The sequence below is a fragment of the Arachis hypogaea genome, chromosome 8 (assembly GCF_003086295.3).
Source record: "Arachis hypogaea cultivar Tifrunner chromosome 8, arahy.Tifrunner.gnm2.J5K5, whole genome shotgun sequence".
NCBI lineage: Eukaryota > Viridiplantae > Streptophyta > Magnoliopsida > Fabales > Fabaceae > Arachis > Arachis hypogaea.
The window spans coordinates 3,876,990-3,902,666 of NC_092043.1; the positions used below are offsets into that span (position 1 = coordinate 3,876,990).

The 25,677-nt window shown below is 34.2% G+C and overlaps 2 protein-coding genes across 3 annotated transcripts; one reads left to right on the top strand and one right to left on the bottom strand.

The window, feature by feature from the left end:
• The first annotated feature begins 14,117 nt into the window (after positions 1–14,117).
• Positions 14,118–16,340, top strand: LOC112705717 (HMG1/2-like protein). Of its 2 annotated transcripts, none has more exons than XM_025756630.3 (8): positions 14,118–14,537; positions 14,635–14,689; positions 14,919–15,038; positions 15,379–15,436; positions 15,541–15,585; positions 15,672–15,752; positions 15,828–15,920; positions 16,017–16,340. In XM_025756630.3, the coding sequence occupies exons 2-8, from the start codon at positions 14,643–14,645 to the stop codon at positions 16,032–16,034; spliced, it is 462 nt and encodes a 153-aa protein (XP_025612415.1). In that variant the 5' UTR covers positions 14,118–14,537; positions 14,635–14,642; the 3' UTR covers positions 16,035–16,340. The 2 variants fall into 2 exon arrangements, with proteins under 2 accessions (XP_025612415.1, XP_025612417.1); XM_025756632.3 differs by having other exon boundaries at positions 14,179–14,537; positions 14,919–15,145.
• A 441-nt stretch (positions 16,341–16,781) lies between these two features.
• LOC112705716 (putative 12-oxophytodienoate reductase-like protein 1) lies at positions 16,782–24,172 on the bottom strand. The gene is made up of 5 exons (XM_025756629.3): positions 24,059–24,172; positions 23,697–23,837; positions 19,317–19,447; positions 18,244–18,402; positions 16,782–17,677 (listed from the first exon to the last, which is right to left on the bottom strand). The coding sequence occupies exons 1-5, from the start codon at positions 24,160–24,162 to the stop codon at positions 17,070–17,072; spliced, it is 1,143 nt and encodes a 380-aa protein (XP_025612414.1). The 5' UTR covers positions 24,163–24,172; the 3' UTR covers positions 16,782–17,069.
• Positions 24,173–25,677: the final 1,505 nt, after the last annotated feature.

The following is a 25,677-nucleotide window of genomic DNA, read 5'->3' on the forward strand; positions in this document are numbered from 1 at the left end:
CATTGAGGTAGATTTATCTCCACCTCATATTTATAATTCGAGTGACGGAGAAGAGTTGGATGAATCTGGTGAGGAAGAACTCAAAGTTGAAGAATCTCTTCAAAAGGTGGAAGTCCTTCGGCAAGGATGGACAGGAGTTGAATATGCTTTATCAAGATCGTTGGAGACTTCTCTACCTAGGTTGCTGATAAGTGGATAATTTATACGCTTTTTGGCATTGTTTTTAGGTAGTTTTTAGTATGTTTTATTCACTTTTTAGTATATTTTTATTAGTTTTTAAGCAAAATTCACATTTCTGGACTTTACTATGAGTTTGTGTATTTTCTGGTTGAAATTGAGGGACCTGAGCAAAAATTTGAATCAGAGGCTGAAGAAGGACTACAGATGCTGTTGGATTCTGACCTCCCTGCACTTGAATTGGATTATTTGGAGCTACAGAAGTCCAAATGGCGAGCTCTCAATTGCATTGGAAAGTAGACATCCAGGACTCTCCAGCAATATATTTTCCCACCAATGACTTACATATGTATCTCTATCTTTATTTTATGTTTTATTTATCTTTTAAATTATTAAAACTTCATAACCATTTGAATCCGCCTGACTGAGATCTACAAGGTGACCATAGCTTGCTTCAAGCCGACAATTTCTGCGGGATTGACCCTTACTCACGTAAGGTTTATTACTTGGACGACCCAGTGCACTTGCTGGTTAGTTGTGCGATGTTGTGAAAAAGAGTGATATTACAATTGTGTGTACCAAGTTGTTGGCGCCATTGAGATCACAATTTTGTGCACCAAGTTTTCGGTGCCATTGCCGGGGATTGTTCGAGTTTAGACGATGCAAACTGGCATTTAACGCCAGCTTTCTGCCCTATTCTGGCGTTAAACACTAGAAATAAGTTGCAAAGCAGAGTTAAACGTCAGAAACAAGTTACAAACTGGCGTTTAACTCCAAGGAAGACCTCTACACATGAAAGCTTCAATGCTCAGCCCAAGCACATACCAAGTGGGCCCGGAAGTGGATTTCTGCATCATTTACTCATTTCTGTAACCCTAGTAACTAGTTTAGAATAAATAGAACTTTTTACTATTGTACTAGGGGTCTTTTGACCAGATCTTTGATTAGTTTTATGCTATCTTAGACTTCTGTGGAGGTTGGCCATTCGGCCATGCCTACCCTATTTTCTAATCAACGATTCACATCGACTCCCCTCTGACAATGGAGCATCTGAATCCGAGATTAGAGTCTTCGTGATATAGGATAGAATTCATTGGCAGCATTCCTGAGATCTGAAAAGTCTAAACCTTGTCTGTGGTATTCCGAGTAGGATCTGGGAAGGGATGACTGTGACGAGGTTCAAACTCGCGACTATAGGGCGTGGTGACAGACGCAAAAGGATAGTAAATCCTATTCCTACACAATCGAGAACCAATAGTTGATTAGCCATACGATATTTGTGCATAGTATTTTTCATCCGAGACGAGCAATCCAACAGTTAATTAGTCGTACAGAAATCGTAGAGGACCATTTTCACTGAGAGGGTGGGAAGTAGCCATTGACAACGGTGACACCCAACATACAGCTTGCCATGGAAAGGAGTATGAAGGATTGGATGAAGGCAATAGGAAAGCAGAGATTCAGAAGGAACAACGCATCTCCATACGCTTATCTGAAATTTCCACCAATGACTTACATATGTATCTCTATCTTTATTTTATGTTTTATTTATCTTTTAAATTATTAAAACTTCATAACCATTTGAATCCGTCTGACTGAGATTTACAAGGTGACCATAGCTTGCTTCAAGCCGACAATCTCCGTGGGATCGATCCTTACTCACGTAAGGTTTATTACTTGGACGACCCAGTGCACTTGCTGGTTAGTTGTGCGAAGTTGTGAAAAAGAGTGATATTACAATTGTGTGTACCAAGTTGTTGGCGCCATTAAGATCACAATTTTGTGCACCAAATTTTCGGCGCCATTGCCGGGGATTGTTTGAGTTTAGACGATGCAAACTGGCATTTAACGCCATCTTTCTGCCCTATTCTGGCGTTAAACGCCAGAAACAAGTTGCAAAGCAGAGTTAAACGCCAGAAACAAGCTACAAACTGGCGTTTAACTCCAAGGAAGACCTCTACACGTGAAAGCTTCAATGCTCAGCTCAAGCACACACCAAGTGGACCCGAAAGTGGATTTCTGCATCATTTACTCATTTCTGTAACCCTAGTAACTAGTTTAGTATAAATAGAATTTTTTACTATTGTACTAGGGGTCTTTTGACCAGATCTTTGATTAGTTTTATGCTATGTTAGACTTCTGTGGAGGCTGGCCATTCGGCCATGCCTACCCTATTTTCACTTATATATTTTCAACGGTGGAGTTTTTACACACCATAGATTAAGGTGTGAAGCTCTGCTGTTCCTCGAGTATTAATGCAAAGTACTATTGTTCTTCTATTCAATTCATGCTTATTCTTGTTCTAAGATATTCATTCCCACACAAGAACATTTTGTACGCCTAATAGGAGCAGGGATGATACATCCTTGACCCCTCAGGATCTGTGGACCCCACAAGATCCCCACCTACCCGACCTCTCTCTCTCTCACTCACTAATCAAATCATATCCTCTTCCCTATCACCTATTCACCAATCACCTCCATATCTCTTCCCTAAAAACCCCATCGACCTCACTTTCAAATTCAAACACTTTCCCCCCAAACCCAACCCTAATGACCGAATCCTAACCCTCCCCTCACCCCTATATAAACCACTCACTACTCTTTCATATTCACACAATACATACACCTTTCCACCATCTTGGCCAAATTCACTTCTCCCTCATTCTCCTATATTTTTCTTCTTCTTCCCCTTCTTTCTTTCTTCTTTTGCTTGAGGACGAGCAAATCTTTTAAGTTTGGTATGCTAAAAGCATTGCGTTTTATTTTTCTATAACCATTTATGGCACCTAAGGCCGGAGAAACCTCTAGAAAGAGGAAAGGGAAGGCAAAAGCTTCCACCTCCGAGTCATGGGAGATGGAGAGATTCATCTCAAAGGTCCATCAAGACCACTTCTATGAAGTTGTGGCCAAGAAGAAGGTGATCCTGAGGTCCCTTTCATGCTCAAGAAAAATGAGTATCCAGAGATCCGACATGAAATCCGAAGAAGAGGTTGGAAAGTTCTTACCAACCCCATTCAACAAGTCAAAATCTTAATGGTTCAAGAGTTCTATGCCAATACATGGATCAAAGTATGAACCCGAATTCAAAGAATTGGCTTACAATAGTTCGGGGGAAATACTTAAATTTCAGTCCGGAAAATGTAAGGTTAGCGTTCCACTTATCAATGATGCAAGAAAACACATGCCCCTACACTAGAAGGGTCAACTTTGATCAAAGGTTGGACCAAGTCCTCATGGACATATGTGTGGAAGGAGCTCAATGAAAAAGAGACTCAATAGGCAATCCGGTTCAATTGAGAAGACCGAACCTTAAGCCTGTTGCTAGAGGATGGTCGGAGTTCATCCAACGCTCCATCATTCCTACTAGCAATTGATCTGAAGTGACTGTGGATCGGGCCATCATGATCCATAGTATCATGATTGGGGAGGAAGTGAAATTTCATGAGATCATACCTCTAGAACTCTATAAGGTGGCTGACAAGTCATCTACCTTGGCAAGGTTAGCCTTTTCTCATATCATTTGTCATCTATGCAATTTGGCTGGGATGGACATAGAAGGAGACATCCTCATTGAAGAGGACAAGCCCATCACTAAGAAAAGGATGGAGCAAACAAGAGAGCTCATTCATGGACCTCAACAAGAGAATGAGGAGGATCCTCATCAAGAAATCCCTGAAATGCCTCAAGGGATGCAATTTCCTCCATACAACTATTGGGAGCAACTCAACACCTCTTTGGAAGGCTTGAGTTACAACATAGACCAACTAAGGGTGGAGCACCAAGAGCACTCCATCATTCTCTATGAGATTAGAGAAGATCAAAGAGCTATGAGGGAGGAGCAACAAATGCAAGGAAGAGACATAGAGGAGCTTAGGCGTTCCATTGGTTCTTCAAGAGGAAGACGCCACCCTCACTAAGGTGGACTCATTCCTTAATCTCCTTGTCTATCTATTTTTCTGTTTTCGATTTTTATGCTTATTGTGTCATCTATGTTTGTGTCTTCACTACATGATCATTAGTGTCTAGTGTCTATATCTTAAAGCTATGAATAGTTCCATGAATCCTTCACCTCTCTTAAATAAAAAAAATGTGCTTAATTACAAAAGAACAAGAAGTACTTGGATTTCAAATTTTATCTTGAAATTAGTTTAATTATTTTGATGTGGTGGCAATACTTTTTATTTTCTGAATGAATGCTTGAACAGTGCATATTTTTTATCTTGTTGTTTATGAATGTTAAAATTGTTGGCTCTTGAAAGAATGATGAACAAAGAGAAATGTTATTGATAATCTGAAAAATCATGAAATTGATTCTTGAAGCAAGAAAAAGTAGTGAAAAAGAAAAAAAAAGGCTTGCAAAAAAAATGGCGAAAAAAAAGAGAGAAAGAAAAAAGAAAAAAACAAGCAGAAAAAGCCAATAGCCCTTTAAACCAAAAGGCAAGGGTAAAAAGGATCCAAGGCTTTGAGCATTAATGGATATGAGGGCCCCAGGAAATAAAATCCAGGCCTAAGCGGCTAAATCAAGCTGTCCCTAACTATGTGCTTGTGTCATGAAGGTCCAAGTGAAAAGCTTAAGACTGAGTAGTTAAAGTCGTGATCCAAAGCAAAAAGAGTGTGATTAAGAACTCTGGACACCTCTAACTGGGGATTTTAGCAAAGCTGAGTCACAATTTGAAAAGGTTCACCCAGTTATGTGTCTGTGGCATTTATGTATCCGATGGTAATATTGGAAAACAAAGTGCTTAGGGCAACGATCAAGACTCATAAAGTAGCTGCGTTCAAGAATCAACATACTGAACTAGGAGAATCAATAACACTATCAAAAATTCTGAGTTCCTATAGATGCCAATCATTCTGAATTTCAAAGGAAAAAGTGAGATGCCAAAACTATTCAGAAGCAAAAAGCTACAAGCCCCGCTCATCTAATTGAGACTAAGTTTCATTGATATGTGAGATTAATTGTATATTCTCTTCTTTTTATCCTATTTTGTTTTCAGTTACTTGGGGACAAGCAACAATTTAAGTTTGGTGTTGTGATGAGGGAATAATTTATTCGCTTTTTGGCATTGTTTTTAGGTAGTTTTTAGTATATTTTATTCACTTTTTAGTATATTTTTATTAGTTTTTAAGCAAAATTCACATTTCTGGACTTTACTATGATTTTGTGTATTTTTCTGTGATTTCAGGTATTTTCTAGCTAAAATTGAGGGACCTGAGCAAAAATTTGAATTAGAGGCTGAAGAAGGACTGCAGATGCTGTTGGATTCTGATCTCCCTGCACTCGAAGTGGATTATTTGGAGCTACAGAAGTCCAAATGGTGAGCTCTCAATTGCGTTGGAAAGTAGACATCCAGGACTTTCCAGTAATATATAATATTTCATACTTTGCTCGAGTTTAGATGACGCAAACTGGCGTTTAACGCCAGCTTTCTGCCCTATTCTGGCGTTAAACGCCAAAAACAAGTTGCAAAGCAGAGTTAAACGCCAGAAACAAGTTACAAACTGGCGTTTAACTCCAAGGAAGACCTCTATACGTGAAAGCTTCAATGCTCAGCCCAAGCAGATGCCAAGTGGGCCCGGAAGTAGATTTCTGCATCATTTACTCATTTCTGTAACCCTAGTAACTAGTTTAGTATAAATAGAACTTTTTACTATTGTACTAGGGGTCTTTTGACCAGATCTTTGATCAATTTTATGATATCTTAGACTTCTGTGGAGGCTGGCCATTCGGCCATGCCTACCCTATTTTCACTTATGTATTTTCAACGGTGGAGTTTCTACACACCATATATTAAGGTGTGGAGCTCTGCTGTTCCTCGAGTATTAATGCAAAGTACTGTTGTTCTTCTATTCAATTCATGCTTATTCTTGTTCTAAGATATTCATTCGCACACAAGAACATGATGAAGGTGATGATTATGTGATGCTCATCACCATTCTCACTTATGAACGCGTGATTGACAACCACATCCGTTCAACATGAAGACAAGCTTGAATGCATGTCTCTTGGATTTCTAATCAACGATTCACATCGATTCCCCTCTGATAATGGGGCATCTGAATCCGAGATTAGAGTCTTCGTGGTATAGGCTGGAATCCATTGGCAGCATTCCTGAGATCCGAAAAGTCTAAACCTTGTCTGTGGTATTCCGAGTAGGATCTGGGAAGGGATGACAGTGACGAGCTTCAAACTCGCGACTGTTGGGCGTGGTGATAGATGCAAAAGGATGGTAAATCCTATTCCTACATGATTAAGAACCAACAGCTGATTAGCCATACGATATTTGTGCATGATATTTTTCATCCGAGACGAGCAATCTGGCATTTAACGCCAGCTTTCTGTCCTATTCTGGCGTTAAACGCCAGAAACAAGTTACAAATTGGCGTTTAACTCCAAGGAAGACCTCTACACGTGAAAGCTTCAATGCTCAGCTCAAGCACACACCAAGTGGGCCCGGAAGTGGATTTCTGCATCATTTACTCATTTCTGTAACCCTAGTAACTAGTTTAGTATAAATAAAATTTTTTACTATTGTACTAGGGGTCTTTTGACCAGATCTTTGATTAGTTTTATGCTATGTTAGACTTCTGTGGAGGCTGGCCATTCGGCCATGCCTACCCTATTTTCACTTATATATTTTCAACGGTGGAGTTTTTACACACCATAGATTAAGGTGTGGAGCTCTGCTGTTCCTCGAGTATTAATGCAAAGTACTATTGTTCTTCTATTCAATTCATGCTTATTCTTGTTCTAAGATATTCATTCCCACACAAGAACATGATGAAGGTGATGATTATGTGACGCTCATCACCATTCTCACTTATGAACGCGTGATTGACAACCACTTCCATTCTACATGAACACAAGCTTGAATGCATATCTCTTGGATTTCTAATCAACGATTCACATCGACTCCCCTCTGACAATGGGGCATCTGAATCCGAGATTAGAGTCTTCGTGGTATAGGCTAGAATCCATTGGCAGCATTTCTGAGATCTGGAAAGTCTAAACCTTGTTTGTGGTATTCCGAGTAGGATCTGGGAAGGGATGACAGTGACGAGCTTCAAACTCGCGACTGTAGGGCATGGTGATAGACGCAAAAGGATAGTAAATCTTATTCCTACATGATCAAGAACCAATAGCTGATTAGCCATACGATATCTGTGCATGGTATTTTTCATCCGAGATGAGCAATCTGATAGTTGATTAGCCGTACAAAAACCGTAGAGGACCATTTTTACTGAGAGGACGGGAAGTAGCCATTGACAATGGTGACACCCAACATACAGCTTGCCATGGAAAGGAGTATGAAGGATTGGATGAAGGCAGTTGGAAAGCAGAGATTCAGAAGGAACAACGCATCTCCATACGCTTATCTGAAATTCCCACCAATGACTTACATAAGTATCTCTATCTTTATTTTATGTTTTATTTATCTTTTAAATTATTAAAACTCCATAACCATTTGAATCTGCCTGACTGAGATTTACAAGGTGACCATAGCTTACTTCAAGCTGACAATCTCCGTGGGATCGACCCTTACTCACGTAAGGTTTATTACTTGGACGACCCAGTACAATTGCTGGTTAGTTGTGCAAAGTTGTGAAAAAGAGTGATATTATAATTGTGCATACCAAGTTGTTGGCGCAATTGAGATCACAATTTCGTGCACCAGTTGCCATCTACTCCTTCATTTGAGTGGGTAAAATTTATCTCTATTCACTTTACTGTCCCACTTGAATATGGCATTCTTGAAACGGATGGCCAACTTAGGAGGCTTTGTGGAGTGAAGCATAAGAGAAGGATATTTAGTGGTTGGAGTTGCAAATCAAGACTCATCAAGGTTGAGACTTCAAGAGCTAGATGCAAAGGTGGGCTAGTGATCAGTTGGATCTAAGAGAAGAGTTTGGTACTTCGTTGAGAATTCGGATTGCTTGCCACCCGGTAGAAATAATGATGATCCACTTTAAGACGGGTGTAGGAACAAGATTTGGGATCCCGACATACAAGAGGATCAACTTTGGGAGCTCAAAGCTTGTGAGGAATTTAATCAAGGCTTGGTGAATTCACTTGAAAATGTTGGAGCTTATTGGAAGTCCAAGCATTGGTGGAAGTTTCAAGATGAGTTCAAGTACAAGCCACCATGACAAGGACCTCACCAAACGTCCAACTTAAGGACATTAACTAAAAGTGCTAGGTGGGAGACAACCCACCATGGTATATTCTTCCTATTTTCTCTTTTATTTATGTTGGAAATAAGTTGAATTTCCTATTTTAGTTGGGTTTATTTGGTTTTCACTTATTTAATAAAGTTTGGCTTTACTCTGGTAGCTTGTTTTAAAAAAAAGAGGCAGTCACGCGTGCGCGTGACCGAGCATACGTGTCGATGCCAATTTCACTCTCTAGCATAATGAACAGAGAGTTGCGCTAGAATCGCGTTGGTGGGGTGCTCGACGCACAATGCAACCCACGCGTGCGCGTTCCTGACGCGTACGCATCACTTTAACTTTTTGACCACCCATGCGTAAGCGTGGACGACGCGTACGCGTTGATACAAAAATTTTGTGGTCCAGTACATTTTCCCAAAAGTTGGGCTGCCCCTGTGCGAGTATTGTGCATGTAGCACAATTCACCTTCACGCGTACGCGTGACCTACGCATACGCGTCACCAGTACATTCTGCAACCCACGCGTACGCATGGGCGACGCTTACGCGTCGTTTCCCGTTTTCCATTTTTTCCTTCTTTCTTCTCTCCTTTCTTCTTCTTTCTTCTTCTTTTCTTACTTTTTTCTTATCCTTATTCTCTTTCATTTTCTTTTACACATTGCATTTGCATACTTTCATTCATTGCATTTTAAATTTGTGCATATTTTTATTTTCTTTTCTAAATGTGCTACTTTTTCTTTGGTGTTGAATTCTCTTACTCACTGTTGAATAATTCTTCCATTATTATGGTGCATTTTAACTTGTTTGATATTTATTGGGTGATATCATTTATACATCAATACTTCTTCTTTGATGACTCTTGCATTTTTGTGTGCATTGACATGAACTTATATTGTCCTTCATAACCCATTCTTTCTTACTTCCTATTTTCACTTTGTGCCACACACAAGATTAGTACTTTAGTCCTTTTTAACTCTTTATTTTTAGTTTTTGTGCTTCATTATCATTGAGTTAAGATGGGACCAAATGCTCTCATACTTATCACTAATCTTGTTTGTGTCAATTCTTGTTTGAACTTGATGCTTCCGAGTATTCTTTTCATTTACTTATGCTTTGACTTTCCTCTTGCATCAAGTGTTAATTGATATGCCCTTTGCTATATTGTTTTCTCACTTGTATGTTGTAGCTACCATGTCGTTGATAATCTCATTATTCTTTGGAATTCGCCCACCTAGATTTCATTTGTTTTTATATTTTTGTTTGTGGGTTATTCTTCTTCCGTTTTCTCTTCTTTCAAGATGGCCACCGATGAGGGAAAAGGAGAAGCTTGGGAATAGGGTGACAGACAAGTTACTTAGCACATTCTTCGGAGAAAGCATAGCAGTTGTAGCTCACAACTCTCGTCCACGTGCACATCTTTGCATGCACCGAGGACGGTGCAATCTTTAAGTGTGGGGAGGTCGATATCGACTTCCATGGGTAACTACTTCCTGTTCGAATTCCAATGTTTAATTTTCTTTGTTAGTTAGTGATTGTATTGCATGATAAATTGCATTATAGTTAGAGTTTGTGCATATTTTACCATTACTTAGTTGAAGTAATAATTTCTTTTCTAAGAAACTAGTTTAAAGCATTTCACTAATTTGAATTAAAACTTTTGTCAAACTTGTTTGAAGAAATTTTATTTTGGAACATGGTTTTAGAGTCCAAACACACAAAACCAGTAAGATTTTAAGCCTACTTGATTGGTGCTTTTTATCAACCAATATTTTATTTTGGTTTGCGTTATTCTCTCTAAAATTGTGATCTATATCTTGCTTGATTCTATATTTCCATGGTTTGATGTATGCATGCACTTATGTGATTGAGGCCTTGTTTCATTTAGCTCACATACCCATATGGCCTTACCCTTTTATTATCATTTGCAAACCAATTTGAGCCTATTTTACCCCATTTGTTCTTTATTTTAGTACATCATTAACTATAAGCGAAAAACAATAATGTCCTTAATTTGAATCCTTGGTTAACTTAGACTAATGAGAGTGCTCATGAATTAAGTGTGGGGAAATTGAGTTTGGAAACGTTTGATTTGGGAATTGAGTATGTTAGACTTTTGTGAAAATGTGAAAGAATATTGAGGACATGTTCATGCATTCAACACCTTAATCATATGCATTGAGAAAAGTAAAAGAAAAAAATTATGAGAAAAAGAAAAGAAAAAAAAGAGCAAATAATAAAAAGGGACAAAATGCCCCAAAGTAAATGGTGATAGCAATGCATATGTACTATATTCATATTTGGGATGCATGAATATGTGACAAAAGATAGTTAATGGGTAGTTAGATTTTATATTCTGATTACATGGATTGTCTTAAGTTAGGTGGAAAGTTTAGGTTAATCAAGGATTCAGATTTTAGTCCACTTAACCAAATACAATCCTACCTTGACCCTAACCCCCCCATTACAACCCTTGAAAATACCTCTTGATAAGTGTATCTGTGCATTAATTTTCTGTTGATTGGTAGAAGAAGAGCAAGCCTTAGAAAGGAAGATTAGTAGAGAACCGAGAGACTCGACCCTCAAACACTAGAGTGATTAGAGTGTATACACTTCCAGTGAGGGTTCGATGCTCGATTCTATGTTCCCGGCTTTCATGAGCTTTCTTCTTACAAGTTTATTTGGACTTCATTCTTATGATTTGAATTAGTGAAATCCAGTTCATATTTGTTCTTGAAAGGTTTATCTATTTTTAACCAAGTAGGTAGAAGCATTCCACATTTAGTTGCATTCATATAGATAGTTTGCATTTCATAAATTCTATCATTCCTCTTCACTCTCTTATAGTTTCTCTTGAGCTTAGCTTGTAGAAATGCTAATGTTTAAGTGTGGGGAGATTGATAAACCCCATTTTTAGGGTTTATCTTATGCTTAATTTAGTGGATTTTATCCATTATTCTCACACTTATTCATGGAAATTGCATATTTTACATTTTCCTTCCTAAATTTGTGCTATGATTGAAAACATGTTTCTTTGGCCTTAAATTTGCTAATTTTAATCCTCTCTTATTACCATTCGATGCCGTGATATGTTTGTTAAATGTTTTCAGGGTTTATAGGGCAGGAATGACTTAGAGGATGGAAAGGAAGCATGCAAAAGTGGAAGGAATACAAGAAATTAAAGGAATTGCTAAGCTGTCAACCCTGACCTCTTTGTACTAAATCGAATATAACTTGAGCTACAGAGGGCTGAATGAGACGGTTTCAGTTGCATTGGAAAGCTAACATCCGGGGCTTCAAAATGATATGCAATTTGTCATAGTTGCCATACAGTTAGGCGACGCGCACGCATGGATTACGCGTACGCGTGACGGAGCCACGTGCTACACGTATCAGAAAACGCTTTCTGGGGGCGATTTTTGGGTTATTTTTGGCCCAATTTCAGACCCGAAAATAAAGATTAGAGGCTATAGAGTGGAGCAGAATGGGAAGGAACGAAACATTCGTTCACACTTACATACACAATTAGTTAAGTTTTAGATGTAGTTTTCTAGAGAGAGAGGGGCTCTCTCCTCTCTCTAGGTTTTAGGTTTTTAGGTTTATTTCTTCTCTAATTCAGATTTCTATGTTGCTTTAATTTAGTTTCTCTTTTACATTATACTATTCTAGCACTCTAGTTATCTACTTGTCTTCGTGATTTCCTTATTTTGCTAAGTTGGTTTATGAATTCTCTATGTTAGATTCAATTTCCTTTTTAATGCAATTTGAGGTATTTCATGTTTATTGCTTCTTTCTATATTTGTTGTTATTGATTGCTTGCAATTGTTAGTTTAGACTTTATCATCTCTTGTTAATTCTCCATGCTTTTATTTTGTACCTTCCAAGTGTTTGATGAAATACTTGGGTGGATTTTTAATCTAGGTTTTTATGCTCTTGCCTTGGATTGATTATTTAGAGACTTTTGAGTTATCAAAAGTCTATTGTTGACTGGTAATTGAGACTTGCTAGTTGGTTTAGACTTCACTAAATCTAGTCTTTGATTAGGACTTGTGAACCTAAGTTGATTTGCTCACTTGACTTTCCTTCGTTATTAGAGGTTAACTAAGTGAAAGCAAAAAGTAATTACTATCACAATTAATGATGATAGTGAGGATAGGACTTCTAATTATCAATCCTTGCTAAGAGTTTTCTTAGTTATTAATTTATTTTCTTGCCATTTTACTTTCTTGTTTCTCATCACAAAAACCCCAAAAATACTTTTTCATAACCAATTATAAGTACACTTCCCTGTAATTCCTTGAGAGACGACCGAGGTTTAAATACTTTGGTTGATTTTTATTGGGTTTGCTTAAGTGACAAACAAATTAAATTTGATTGAGGTTTAATTGTCGGTTTAGATCTATACTTACAATGCGGCCATTTTTGTGAAATTCTTCATCGACGATTTTTCCCCGTCACATTACACCTATGTCTCCACAACTACCACACTCCAGACCCAAAAAGAACCTCGTTATTAGGCACAATCTTTCTAAACCAAGTCTCAATGGAGGTGCATTCAAACAAGTCAATAAAGCGAGGGTGTAATATTTGCAAAAGACTCTTGGATTTAACACAGTTTCGCAAACAATATTCAATTATTTCCTGAGTCGCATTGCATCTCTGGCACAAATCCGAACTAACTAGATGCCTCTTGAATTGGAAAGCCTCCGTCGAGAGAGCGTTACGAAGCCCAAGCCACATAGTGAAATAAGAGTTTAAAACATAAGGAGTTATTTTGTATTTAAAAAAGTTGTTATATAAGTATTTATTTTAAAGTTATGTAATAAACAAGAGTGATAAAATAGTTTTTGAGAAGGAGAGAAGTCAATTTTTTTATTTCTTCAAAAGCTCTTAAACAATTTTTTGGGAAGTTAAAAATATATCTAAAAAACGATACCAAATATTATTAATATGACTTTTCATATGTTAAAAGTCTAAAAAAAAATCTTTTGAAACTTTTCAAACGGACCTATGTAGTATTAGATTAGGTTAGATAAGGAGTAAATAGTCAAAGTAATCCTTGAAAAATCATTCGTTTTTTAAATTGATTCTCGAAAGATTTTTTTAATTAAATTCGTCTTTTAAAGATCTTAAATTAGTCATGTTAGTCATTCCGTCAATTTTTTTGTTAATAGTGCCAAAATTTACTAATGTAACACATTAAGTAACACCACAATACATTCCTAGAAGTGTTAATTGACTATTAATATAATAAATTTAGATAAAATTAAAACCTAGTTGAGAGGACAACTTGAGGCATTAGAATATCTCAATTTGAGATTGATTTGGTCTAATTTTATAAATTAATTCTCTTAATAGTTAATTAGGACTAATATGTGTGTGTTGTGATGTTATTTAATGTACCATGTCAACAAATTTTAACACCGTTAGCCATGAAAATGACGGAAAGACAAACATGACTAATTAAAAATTTTTAAAAGATAAATTTAACTAAAAAAATCTTTTGAAAATTAATTTAAAAATAAATAATCTTTCAAAAAGATTAATTTGACTATTTAATAAGATAAGATTTGAAAATTTGTCATGGCATCTTAGAAGAATTTAAAATTCTTTTTATTCGGACGGGGGACAATTTTAGATTTCTCTGTACCAAAGAATTCATCCATGAATGGACCTTAGCAGAAGCATTATAGAGATTTTTGGTAGCCCAATAGAGATAATCAGGTAAGGTGTTTAACTAACTAGATATGGGCTTTGCAGGTCTGAAGAAGGCTGGCCCAACCAAAGAAAATATATATTTTTTAAAAGAAGGGAACAATAGTGCAAAGATGATCGGCGGGACACAAACGGCGATGAAGAAAACACACAGAAAACACAAAATGGTTTGGTTTGGCATAAGCTTACGAATAACGCAGCCAACACACAAGTAGCGCACGGATCAATGACATGGCAAATAAATTTAAAATCCCGCCTAAACCCCTGCCCCTCCCTTCGCTCTCTCCTTTTCCTCTTTGGATTTCATTTCGTTCGCAATTGAATTTCAATTTCCCAAAGGGCCTTAATATTTCCTCGCATTTTTTCCGTATGTCATAGTGCAAACTAACGAACACCCCTTATTTCTCTCTCTCTTCCTTTTCCTCTCTCTCGCTATCTCTCCCAAACCCTACCTTCTCAACCCCATTTTCCACCTTCTGGTCCGTATTTCTTTTCAATTTTCGCCAATATCTCGTGATTTTCGTTGTTTCCTTCGATTTTACGCTCAGAAAACTAACCTGATTGTGTTAATTGCAGCTCCCGTCATGAAAGGTGCAAAGTCCAAAGCCGAATCCAAGAGAGGCGATGCCAAGTAAGTTTCATTAATTTTCGATCTGGTTTCAATTACTCTGTTTTCCTTTTTGATCTGACTCGCCTTTTAGCGAAAACTGGACGAAATAATTAGGGTTCAGGTTTTTTCCAGATCTGAGATCTGAAAATTGCGCTGATAACGATTTGATCTGAATTTTGAACTGTTGGATATTTAGGTTTAGTTGTTCTGTGTGTATTTGGTGATTTTTGTGTGGTGTTATTGTTGTCAGGCTTGCCGTGAATAAGAAAGGAACTCCGGCCACGAAGGGCGGTAGGAAAACCGGCAAGGGAAAAGCCGCCAAAGACCCTAACAAGCCAAAGAGGCCACCGAGTGCTTTCTTCGTTTTCATGTAATTATATATATTTTATTTAACGCTACGATGCATTTGATTTCCGATGCGCTCTTCCCTTTCCACCGAATATTGTTCACCTCAAAACTTTTTACCCACACACCACGGTAATTAATTAATTCTTTGTTATCCTTCACTTTAGACTTTTTCAATAATCGTTATTGTTTTAAAACGTTAAACTCTGTTTCTAAAGTATGGTAGACGTAGTTTTTGCTTGCTGAAGCTTCGTATTACTATACTACCAATTACAGAGGACAGAGGATAGTTATTCCTTTGTTTTATTGTTTTCTGTTGTATAATTTTTCTACTGCTATTTCTGAAATTTGCGTAATTATTGAAGGGAAGAATTTAGGAAACAGTTCAACAAGGATCATCCTGAAAACAAAGCAGTATCTGCTGTAAGTATATTTAATATGGTTAATCGAAATTAGTTTTAGTTGCATCACGCTTTCGTGGGTGTTTGTTGGAGTATCACTTAAAATTGCCTTGGTGTGTTTTTCAGGTGGGCAAGGCTGCTGGAGCTAAATGGAAACAAATGTCTGATGCTGTAAGTGCCTCCCTAGGCTGTTCGGTTGCGTAAATTAAGATTCTGTTGGTATGTCTTATTAATGAAATGATGCTTGGTTTGTAAAGGAAAAAGCACCTTATGTGGCAAAGTCAGAGAAACGAAAGCAGGACTATGAGAAGAACATGAGAGCCTACAACAAAAAACAGGTGGGGTTGCAAATCTATGGTATCCTATCTAACATGTACCACGATAGTTTCTCATCATTTTGTGATTGTTTTCAGGCTGAAGGTCCTACTGGTGGAGATGAAGAGGAATCAGACAAATCAATATCCGAGGTCAATGATGAAGATGATGATGAGGAAGGAAGCGGCGAGGTTTGTTTAAGAATTTGACTATTGTTGTATCAGCATCTCATATTTCCATATATCTATATATCTTTAGTTGCTTATTGGTGCTTTTTATCTGTGCAGGAAGACGATGACGAGTAGGAGCTGGACTGAGAGTAGTATCTATCCTAGGTTGTTTTGGTGATTCGATCGTCTTCTGTAGATGGGTCTCATCACTTGCTGATAAACATGTTTCGTTCTTCCAGAAAACGTATTCCTGCTCCCTCAGTAAATTTGTTTTGCCTTTTCAGAAAATGAAATAGCTACAAAAGGGAGCCCATCTTTATTTGTACCTTTGGATTCAACTATTTAGTTAAGGGGTGTTTATCTCTTTTAGAGAGATTGTATCTTTTCATGATGAAATCTACTTACGTTTGTATCAATATAATTGGCTTATCCTTTCCGTCATGCTGTATTTTCTTGGTTGTATATATGTGTTGAATTTTTCTCACTAACCTTTTCTTCGTAAGCATTCTACTTCTACTTCCTTTAAAAACTGTGGCCACATTATTTTTCTTGGTTATACTTCAGCGTTGACTTTCTGAACTGGATATGATCGTTGTAGGTATGATGTCCGGCAACAATTTTGTTAATTTCTCTTGTTGAAGCCATGCCTTCGCGTCTTGTTACATAAGGATATTTTAGTGCCCTTATCCATGCATGCGAAAAGTTGACTATGGTTTTACTATTTGATCTATACTTGGTCCAACCCTTCGTCGTTCGTGTTGTCAGTAACTCAATCTTGTCAGTTGACTTGGAATATTTGGTTCTTACCTTCCACCAAGCACACCTACTTATATACATTGAATTATGTTGTTTTCTGGCTGTGAAGTGGTAATCTAAGCCTCATTTTACAACGAATTATCTTTTCTGCCAATCGCGGTCTTAACATAATGATACATGAGTTTCTTAATTGGTTTTAACAAGTGAACAATAGATTCTTATTACTGGGAGTTTCCACGCAAATAACCTGTAGGATCCGAAGTCGCTACATTTCTTCACTTCCCCCATGAACCTACTTTATTATCCATAGCTTAATATTGTCAAAACATAAAATTGATACATGCTCTTAGTAACCTAGCAGATACATTTTTTGCCCAATTCCGAATCCCATCCTTTAACAATTGTAATTAACATCTACTTTCCGTTTGGTTGATGATCTTCAAGAAATGGATAGTCAGTGTATCCAACCACAGGATCATGTGTGTAGAAAGTGCTTCTATCAGCCTTATTCAATTCAGCATCAAATTCAAACCTCTTTGGCAAATCAGGGTTTGCCAAGAAGAGGCGTCCATACGCCACCAAATCAGCACCACCACTTGCTAAGACCTTGTTCCCATCACTCCTATTGTAGCCACCAGCAACAATGAAGGTTCCGTTGAAGGCCTTTCTAATCGGCAAAAGGGACTCCTTTGCGGTGTCAGACTTTTCAAGCATTGTGACCATCCTGGGCTCAATGACGTGGCAATAAAGTATGTCCAATTGGCCCAGTGACTTGGCCATGTGGATGCCCAATGCTAGTGGGTCAGAGTCCCCACAGTCGCAGTAATCTGAAAATGGGGAGAGCCTAAAACCAACCTTGTCAGCTCCGATCTCTTTGGCTACTTCCTCCGCCACTTGCAGTGGGAACCGACAACGATTTTCTAAGGTTCCTCCGTACTCGTCATCTCTGTCGTTGACCTTGTCCTTTAAAAACTGATCAAGCAAGTACCCATTCGCTCCATGTATCTCTACCCCATCAAAACCTGCACTTGTGTCTTTTTGTTAATATTCATGTGCCAAAATAATAATAAGAAAATAGTATGTAAAGTTGATAATAAAAAATAATTAAATAATTTAATATAATTAATTATTATTTAATACTTTTTAACTATTAATTTTACGTAACATAATTAAATATAAAGTTTTTACCTAAGAAAATATTTTCATTTTGTTACGTGTTGATAGATCAAATGATACTCGGCGTTTTTTTTTCTTTTTTTCGAATTGACATCAATAACCATGCATGTAGTTGAATAACTGTTTATGTATATTTGATCAAATATATTATGTTAATTTTTAAATATATAAAAAGATTTTAAAATTGATTTTAGATTAATATAAAATTTTTAAGATATAACCTCTAATCTTACCTTAAATTTTTTAAAAACTTACAGCAATAATTTTTTTTCTGATGCGAGAACATTTATTTGAAGTTATTCTAGTATTAATATGTTTACTGTGTATATGAAAAAGTTTAAAACATATTTGTATCATTCTTTGGATAAAATAACAAATAAAAATAAAATTGTGAGCACATTAATAAGGTTACCAGCTTCCATGGCATTTCTGGCTGCCACTACGAAGTGATTGACAATGTGAGGGATCTCATCAGTTCTAAGGCGGCGAGGAGGTGGGTACCTGCTGAATCCCTCCTTTTGAATAGCTTTGTCTGTGCATGAAATTGGGGCCTCCCCATTTGGCTGGTAACCTATTGTGTATATATTGTTTAAATATATCAATTGCATGGAGTTTGTGATATAAATTATTAATATATAAGGAATCGGGTTAATATTTTTTGTTCTTAAAGATTATAATTTTTTTAAAAAATATTTCTAATATTTTTTATTCATTTAATTTTATTTTTAATATTTTTGATTTATTTTAAAATTATTCTTAAATATTTCCAATTTTATTCCCAATATTTCAAATGGAGTTAATATCTAAGAATAATTTTGATGCAAACTAAAAATATTAGAAACAAAATTAAATATAAAAATTAAATACAATTAAATGTTAGAAATATTTTTTAAAAAAATCACAAATATTAAAAAAAAACATTTTAAAAATAATAGTCAAAATAATCAAAATAATTTTTAAAAAACTAATTATGCTTCAATTTAGTTCCTCTATTTAAAGATTAAATATTTTAAATTGATTTCTTAAAAATATACTTGCATAATTTTTTTTTTGTGGTACGCTAGAATATAATTAACAAAATGACTAATTTGAATGATTAAATTGATAAACACATAACTTTTTAATGATTATTTTCACTATTAACTCAATTTAATAACATAATACTTGATTAAAAATGATAGGGAGAATATAAAACCAATTAAGCATTATTTTTTAGAGTAAAGTGATAAATAAATTCTCACAATTTATATTTCGGACAAATTAATTTTTGAAAGAAAAATAATAATAAAATTTTTCACGATCATAAATATAGATACATTATTTCTAAATTAATTCCTATAATTAACGTAAAAAATCTTAATTTAAACTAATTTATCTATATTTATTATCATAGATGATTTTATTGATATATTTTTTTTAAAATTAATTTATTCAAAATATAAATTTTTAAAGATTTATTTGTCACTTTACTCATTTTTTTATTACCATAATTGGAGACTCTTCCAGCATGCCATAGTTGGCAAAAGAATATTCCTCCTTTCTCATGAACGGCTTTCACTATTGGTTTCCATGCTTCCACCTGCTCTCTTGTCCAAATGCCGGGAGTATTTGGGTACCTTTTATATATATATAAATAAGATCATGTGATTTATGTAGACATTATCTATTTAAATTTTAACTGTGACCTTTTATTGACAGCTAATTAAAATTAAACTAATCACTAGTTAATAAATAAAAAGAGAATCTAGCCAATCCATGTAGCAAACCAAGATGGGGTCTATATATGTTAAATAGGACTTGGATAGTACTACTGTTAATAAAAGAAAAAGAAAAGAACAAGATGCAAATAAATTTCTTATTTTAACTTGATATTGTGAAGTCTGACGTTTGCAAAACTACATACCCTTAAAAATTAGTCTCTGTTACAAATTGCATAACACAAATTCTTCAAACTACAAAAAAAAAAAATCTTTGGTCTTAACCATAGTGAGATTTTTCTTTGGTGACAACTCAGGCCGAAAACCAATGTCAAAATATAAAAATACTAATGAAAATTAGAATAACGTTAGAGAGACAAGAGTATAAAGTTATTTTATTTAACTTAATATTCATAAATTTATATATCATAACATCTGTAACTACATGTTTATTATACTTAGTGGCGCCAACTCTCAAGCACGACTACCAACTAATAAAGGATTCATAGTGATTCTTGTGTACGTAAATGATTTGATCCTCTCTGATGATGATTTAGATGAAATAGGGTCTATTAAGAAGATTTTAGATGACAAATTTAAAGTGAAAGACATTGGGTGCCTAAAGTATTTTCTGGGCATAGAATTTGCACATAATGCCGCTGGGCTCACTGTTTGTCAAAGATAGTATACTTTGGATTTATTTGAAGAATTTGAGATGTTAGGAGCAAAACTAGCCACCACACCGATGGAATATTCATCAGCCTTATCAAAGAATTCAGGAGCAGATTGGATGATTCTCTTCGCTACAGGCAGCTTATTGGACGACTTCTTTATCTTACGCAGTGGGGGTGCTTAAGTCAGTTTTCAATTGTCCTACGGATCAACATTTTCAAGTAGGATTGCATATTCTAAGGTACCTAAAGGAGTCTTCCAGAGAGAATAATTTGAGGCTCACTCGACGCTCTGTGATGCGGTATTGCTTCTTTTTAGGAAAGGCCGGTGGTTACTTTATCTTCTCCATGAGTTCCGCATTGGGCATAATGCACCATTTACTCTGCGATAATCAGTCCACCCTTCATATGGCCGCCAATATGGTGTTTCAGAAAGCAAAATGTAACATCTTAGCTTTTGCCATAGATTCGTGTATGCGAGTTTTATATTTCGTTCTTATAAAGGGGAATGCTAGGGGACAATAATTTTGTTGAACAATATGAACAATCACCAATCAAATAAAAATATACTATACCTCTAATTTAACCCTAAAAATTTTAATATTAAAATAACTATCCGTATACTAGTAAAATAAACATCCAATATATCTATTGTTTATATTGTTTAATATTTTCATTGTTTACTTATACTTTTTCTATCTACAATAATTTTTTTTTGTAATCTTTAAATAAAATGAATAATAATATAATATTAATATTATGTTATTACTCAATTTTATTTGACCAAAGACAGTTACTTGATGTTGGACCCAAACAATTGTAAAAGTTCGGCTTTACTAATGTCATTTACATTAGTAATTTACTCAATCCTTATTTTAATTAAGTATCACTACTTAAGATATTTAATTGAATTCTTATCATGTTCAATTACTTTAATTACCTTCCAAGACATCTAAAAATTAACTTCGCTAACTCAACAATTTAAAATTGCGACACGTAATACTTAATGCGCCACGTGTCGCGACGCATGCATCATTTCTTTTGATTAAGAGACACTTAGTCACTAATCAAGTGATATAAAAAGCAAACATTCTCTATCTTTCTTCAAGAGCAGCCAAGGCATGCATGGAGAAAATGAGAGGATTTTGTTGATTTTCTGACCTTCCGAACTTGATTTCTTGAGATCCGTGACCCCCACAAAAATTCGGATTCAATAGAAGTGACCGTATCTTTCTCCTCTACGCGGTGACGTGTGTTTTGTTCGGTAGAATCGTGAAGTAGAGCTTCTCCTGCCAGGAACCAGTTCGACCGAACCAAAGGAGGGGGGAGGGGGGAGGACCACCCAGTTTTCGACGTTTTTGTCCCGTTTGACCGATCAAAAACCTCCTCCAGTATCTTGTGTGTGTTCTGCGTTTCACAGAAGTAGGGTTTGACTCTTTAATCGGTTAAAATTATGAATTAATTAATATATGTGGTTGGATTGTTGTCTATTGATATCTGTTGTTTAAATATGTGATTGTTGGCTGTTGAAATTTTAGCTGAATTGCTAATGAAATTGTTGTTGTAATTTCGGTTATGTTGAGGAATTAGAAACTGAGACGTTGTTATTGAATAATTGGCTGAAATATGAGTTATGTGATAGTATGTTACTGAGTTCTGCTGGCCAGATTTGATTTGGAACTAAATATAACTAAAATGAATATTTTGAACGGAGATTTCAAGTAAAAAAGAGTTGAGGATTTGAGAAAATTTAATGAATATATATATGAATTTTATTGAAATTAATTGAGTTTGGTTTTTGAAAAAAAATAAATGGTTTGTAATAAAGGGTTTAAATTAGAAGACGCTTTTGGAAAAAATATAACTCTAATTAAAAGAAAAATGTTTTATTTTGAAAATGGAAGAATCATGCTCGATTTACTTATTTTAATGAAATTTTGGGTATTTAAAAATTAGTACAATATTTTGAATAAATTATAAAGTAATCAGTGAATACTTGATCTCTTTTATAGAAGTTCAGAGTAATTTTTAAAATACATCAACTTAAATAGAGTAACTTGCATAAGATGTCGTTTTAATAAATTTAAGTATATTTATGCACTTTTAATCACGTAGACATATTTATGTATTTTTTAAAAAGTATTTATAAAGTTTAAATATAACTCTGAAATATTTGAAAAAGTGATTCTAAAGTTAAATCTCATAACCCACTCTATTTCAGTTGATTATTTTATAAAGATGGTGGAATTCTAGATAAGGAATTATTATATTTTAAAAAGTATTTGATTATGTGATGATTATTTTATAAAGATGGTGGAATTCTAGATAAGGAATTATTATATTTTAAAAAGTATTTGATTATGTGATGAGATAATTGTGTTTAGAAGTGCTATATCAATGACTCTTTTTGTCATCGATTTAGCCGGCAATTTGTTGAAGAGCAGTATGGGCGCTATAACCTAAGAGTGTGATTCGTCACTTTAATCGTAAGAGCGGTATGGTCGCTATAGCCTAAGAGCGTGCGGGCGATATAACCCAAGAGTGTATTGGGCATTATACCCCCAAAGTAATGGCAACGAGAGACAACGTTCGTAAGGATGTAATGTCAGGCACGGATCAAAAACCGAAAGCTCATTACCTGCATTAGGGTTAGACATGCATCATACTTGTTTGTGCATATCTCTTATGTTTTGAATCCGTTCTAGTGGTTGTATGTTATGTTGTTGTTTAATTTTGTTTGTTTTTTGCTTATGTTTTTTTGTTGTGGTCGGTTTGATCTAAGACACGTGGCCGATATATAAAAAGCAACTTAATTTGTTTTACTTTATTAAGAACTTTCCAGTTTTTACTCTCTATTTTCTTATCTCCTTCAGATGGAGACATGTATTATCTTCTATGGACTTAAGCAGTCACGAGAATTCTGTCCTTCACAACTTCTATATGGTGACTACATAATCTCGAATTCGTAAGTACGTAGTTAGAGATAATTCTTTTTAGCATTCGTTAGCTTTACTCGTAAATACGTAAATATATATAGATAATTATAATAATTATTAAACAATATTTCAATCAGTGAATTAAAAAAATGTTATTTTAATTTTGTAAAAAAATAAATTTTATAAATAAAAAAAGAGTATTATTTTTTCAAAACACTAATGTAGTGAATAATTTTTTTTTTTAAAAAATTAGATGATTGCAGTTAAGTAAAATTTACGTACAATGGGTTATAACTTTTAATAGGCACAACCATAAGTTTTTTAACTTGAAAAAGACGACGTACAAAAAAAAATCATTTTGGTATCATTTTATTCATAACGTTATTTGAATAACAAAAGATTTAAAATATCTAAACAAAGGAACAAACAAAAAGAATGTCTTGACTGAAATCATAAATAGGATTAAACTTTCTATTCGATCTTTTTTCCATGACCAAACATATCAATAAAAATAAGATATATATAAAGAATTTATAACAAGTAAGAGGAATGAAAGATTACCCTTGTGCAGTTTCTGATATTCTCGAAGCTTCTCCAATCAAAAAGCCACCTTTCGTCGTTCTTTGAGAATAGTAAAGAGCAGCATGCGGCTGAGCCACAAAGTTGTAGGACCTTGTTCTTGTTAATGGTGCTAAAACTACCCTGTATACATATATAGATATTAAAATATATTAAATAATAACAGAATAAAGATTAATAACTGCATCTGGGCAGGGGAACTATGAAAATGATTGTTCTCCATAGATTTGAAATTGCTTTTGCTTTGGAGTGTTCACAAAAGAAAACAGTAAACAGATCAGAACATAATAACATGATGATCAATCATTCAACGTGGTAATTAATATAACTTAATTAGTTTATACCTGTGAGAGAGATTGAATCTTCCCATGTTGTATGGAGTGAGCAGTGGCATCCCTTGTGTGATTCTCTGCTTCACAGTCTCATTCTCTTCTTCTAATGATACCATAATGTTGAAGTTGGACTCGATGATGAATATGGACTCGGTTCAAATATATATATATAGGATCACCTCGTTAAGAATGTCGTTTTCCAACAAAAGATTATTAATTAATTACTGGGGCTGTGTTTGCCTAGAGACAAAAGTTGAAATAAATGTATAGAGTAATCTATCATTTTTTCATAAAAAATCAAACTAAAATACTATATGAATATTAAAAATTAATTATCAAATCACTCGTATATATAATATTTAATTTATTTTTAATATATATTTTATATTTAAATATATATATTTTAGAATTTAAATCAATAAATACAACTCGAGGTAATATTTGATAGATGTGATGCATTGTAAACAATCTATGACTGTAAAATTAGATAAAAAAAATGAGTAAGAATAATAATCAAATTATCCAAAAAAAGAGAGAATGATTATGTGCTTGTTTGGGCGCTATTAAGTTGATAAAAAATTTTTTTTAATGAAATAAGATTTTTTTTAGCGTATTTGGTAAATTTTCAGTAGTAAAAAATATTTTTTTTTAAAAATTACAATTTACATCTTTTTTTAAATGATCTTTTTTTCTTTAAAAATGATGTATTTCACCTAATAAATAAACAAAAAAAGTACTTTTATATGGTTATACCTAAACACAATTGATAAATAAAAAGATCATTTTGCAAACATAAAATTACTTTTACTTTTTTATAAGATCTTTTACTTGAAAATTTTTTTTTCTTAGAAGTTCAAACACAAATCCTATATAGTCACCAAAAAAAAAACACAAATCCTATATCAATAAAATAAAAAAAATTGTAACCTGTATCTTAAAAGACTCAACTTCGATAAAAATTAAAGAATGTATTCTTATTCTATAAAATAGTCAAAGAAAAACAATAAATTAAAAAAAAAAAATAAAATACCTTGACTTTAAAACTTAGATTCATAAATGCTAAAATAACACTATATATAACTATTAGTCAGACAAAATTAATTAGAGGAATGTTCAATTATATATGTTTTATTAATACATGTTTTTTTATAAATAAATAAATTAAATATTTTATTTATAATATATATAATTTAAGAATTATTTATATTTTAAATCGTATATATCTCTCGTTCATAGTATAAATAAGATAAGTCATATTTTTTAAAATTGATATCTTGAGTACAAATAAGATATGTTTAAAATTTTGAATAATCATATCTCATTTACAGTAAAAATGAGATATGTGTATATTACACTGTAAATGAGATATTGATATTTATAAATATAAAAATATAATTTTTAAAAAATAATAAAAAGATATTAATAACTTATTTTATATTTTACTTTTTTATTATTTAGATATAATTAAAAAATAAAAAAAATAATATAATTTATTATGAGTTGGATTAAATTATAGATTAAATTAGATCGGTTTAAATTAAAAAAAAAGGAAGAAAGAAAGGAAAAGAGATATTACTTATTAATGAGGTTCCATGAGAAGGTGCGCGAAAATTGTGCCACTCTTTAAATCT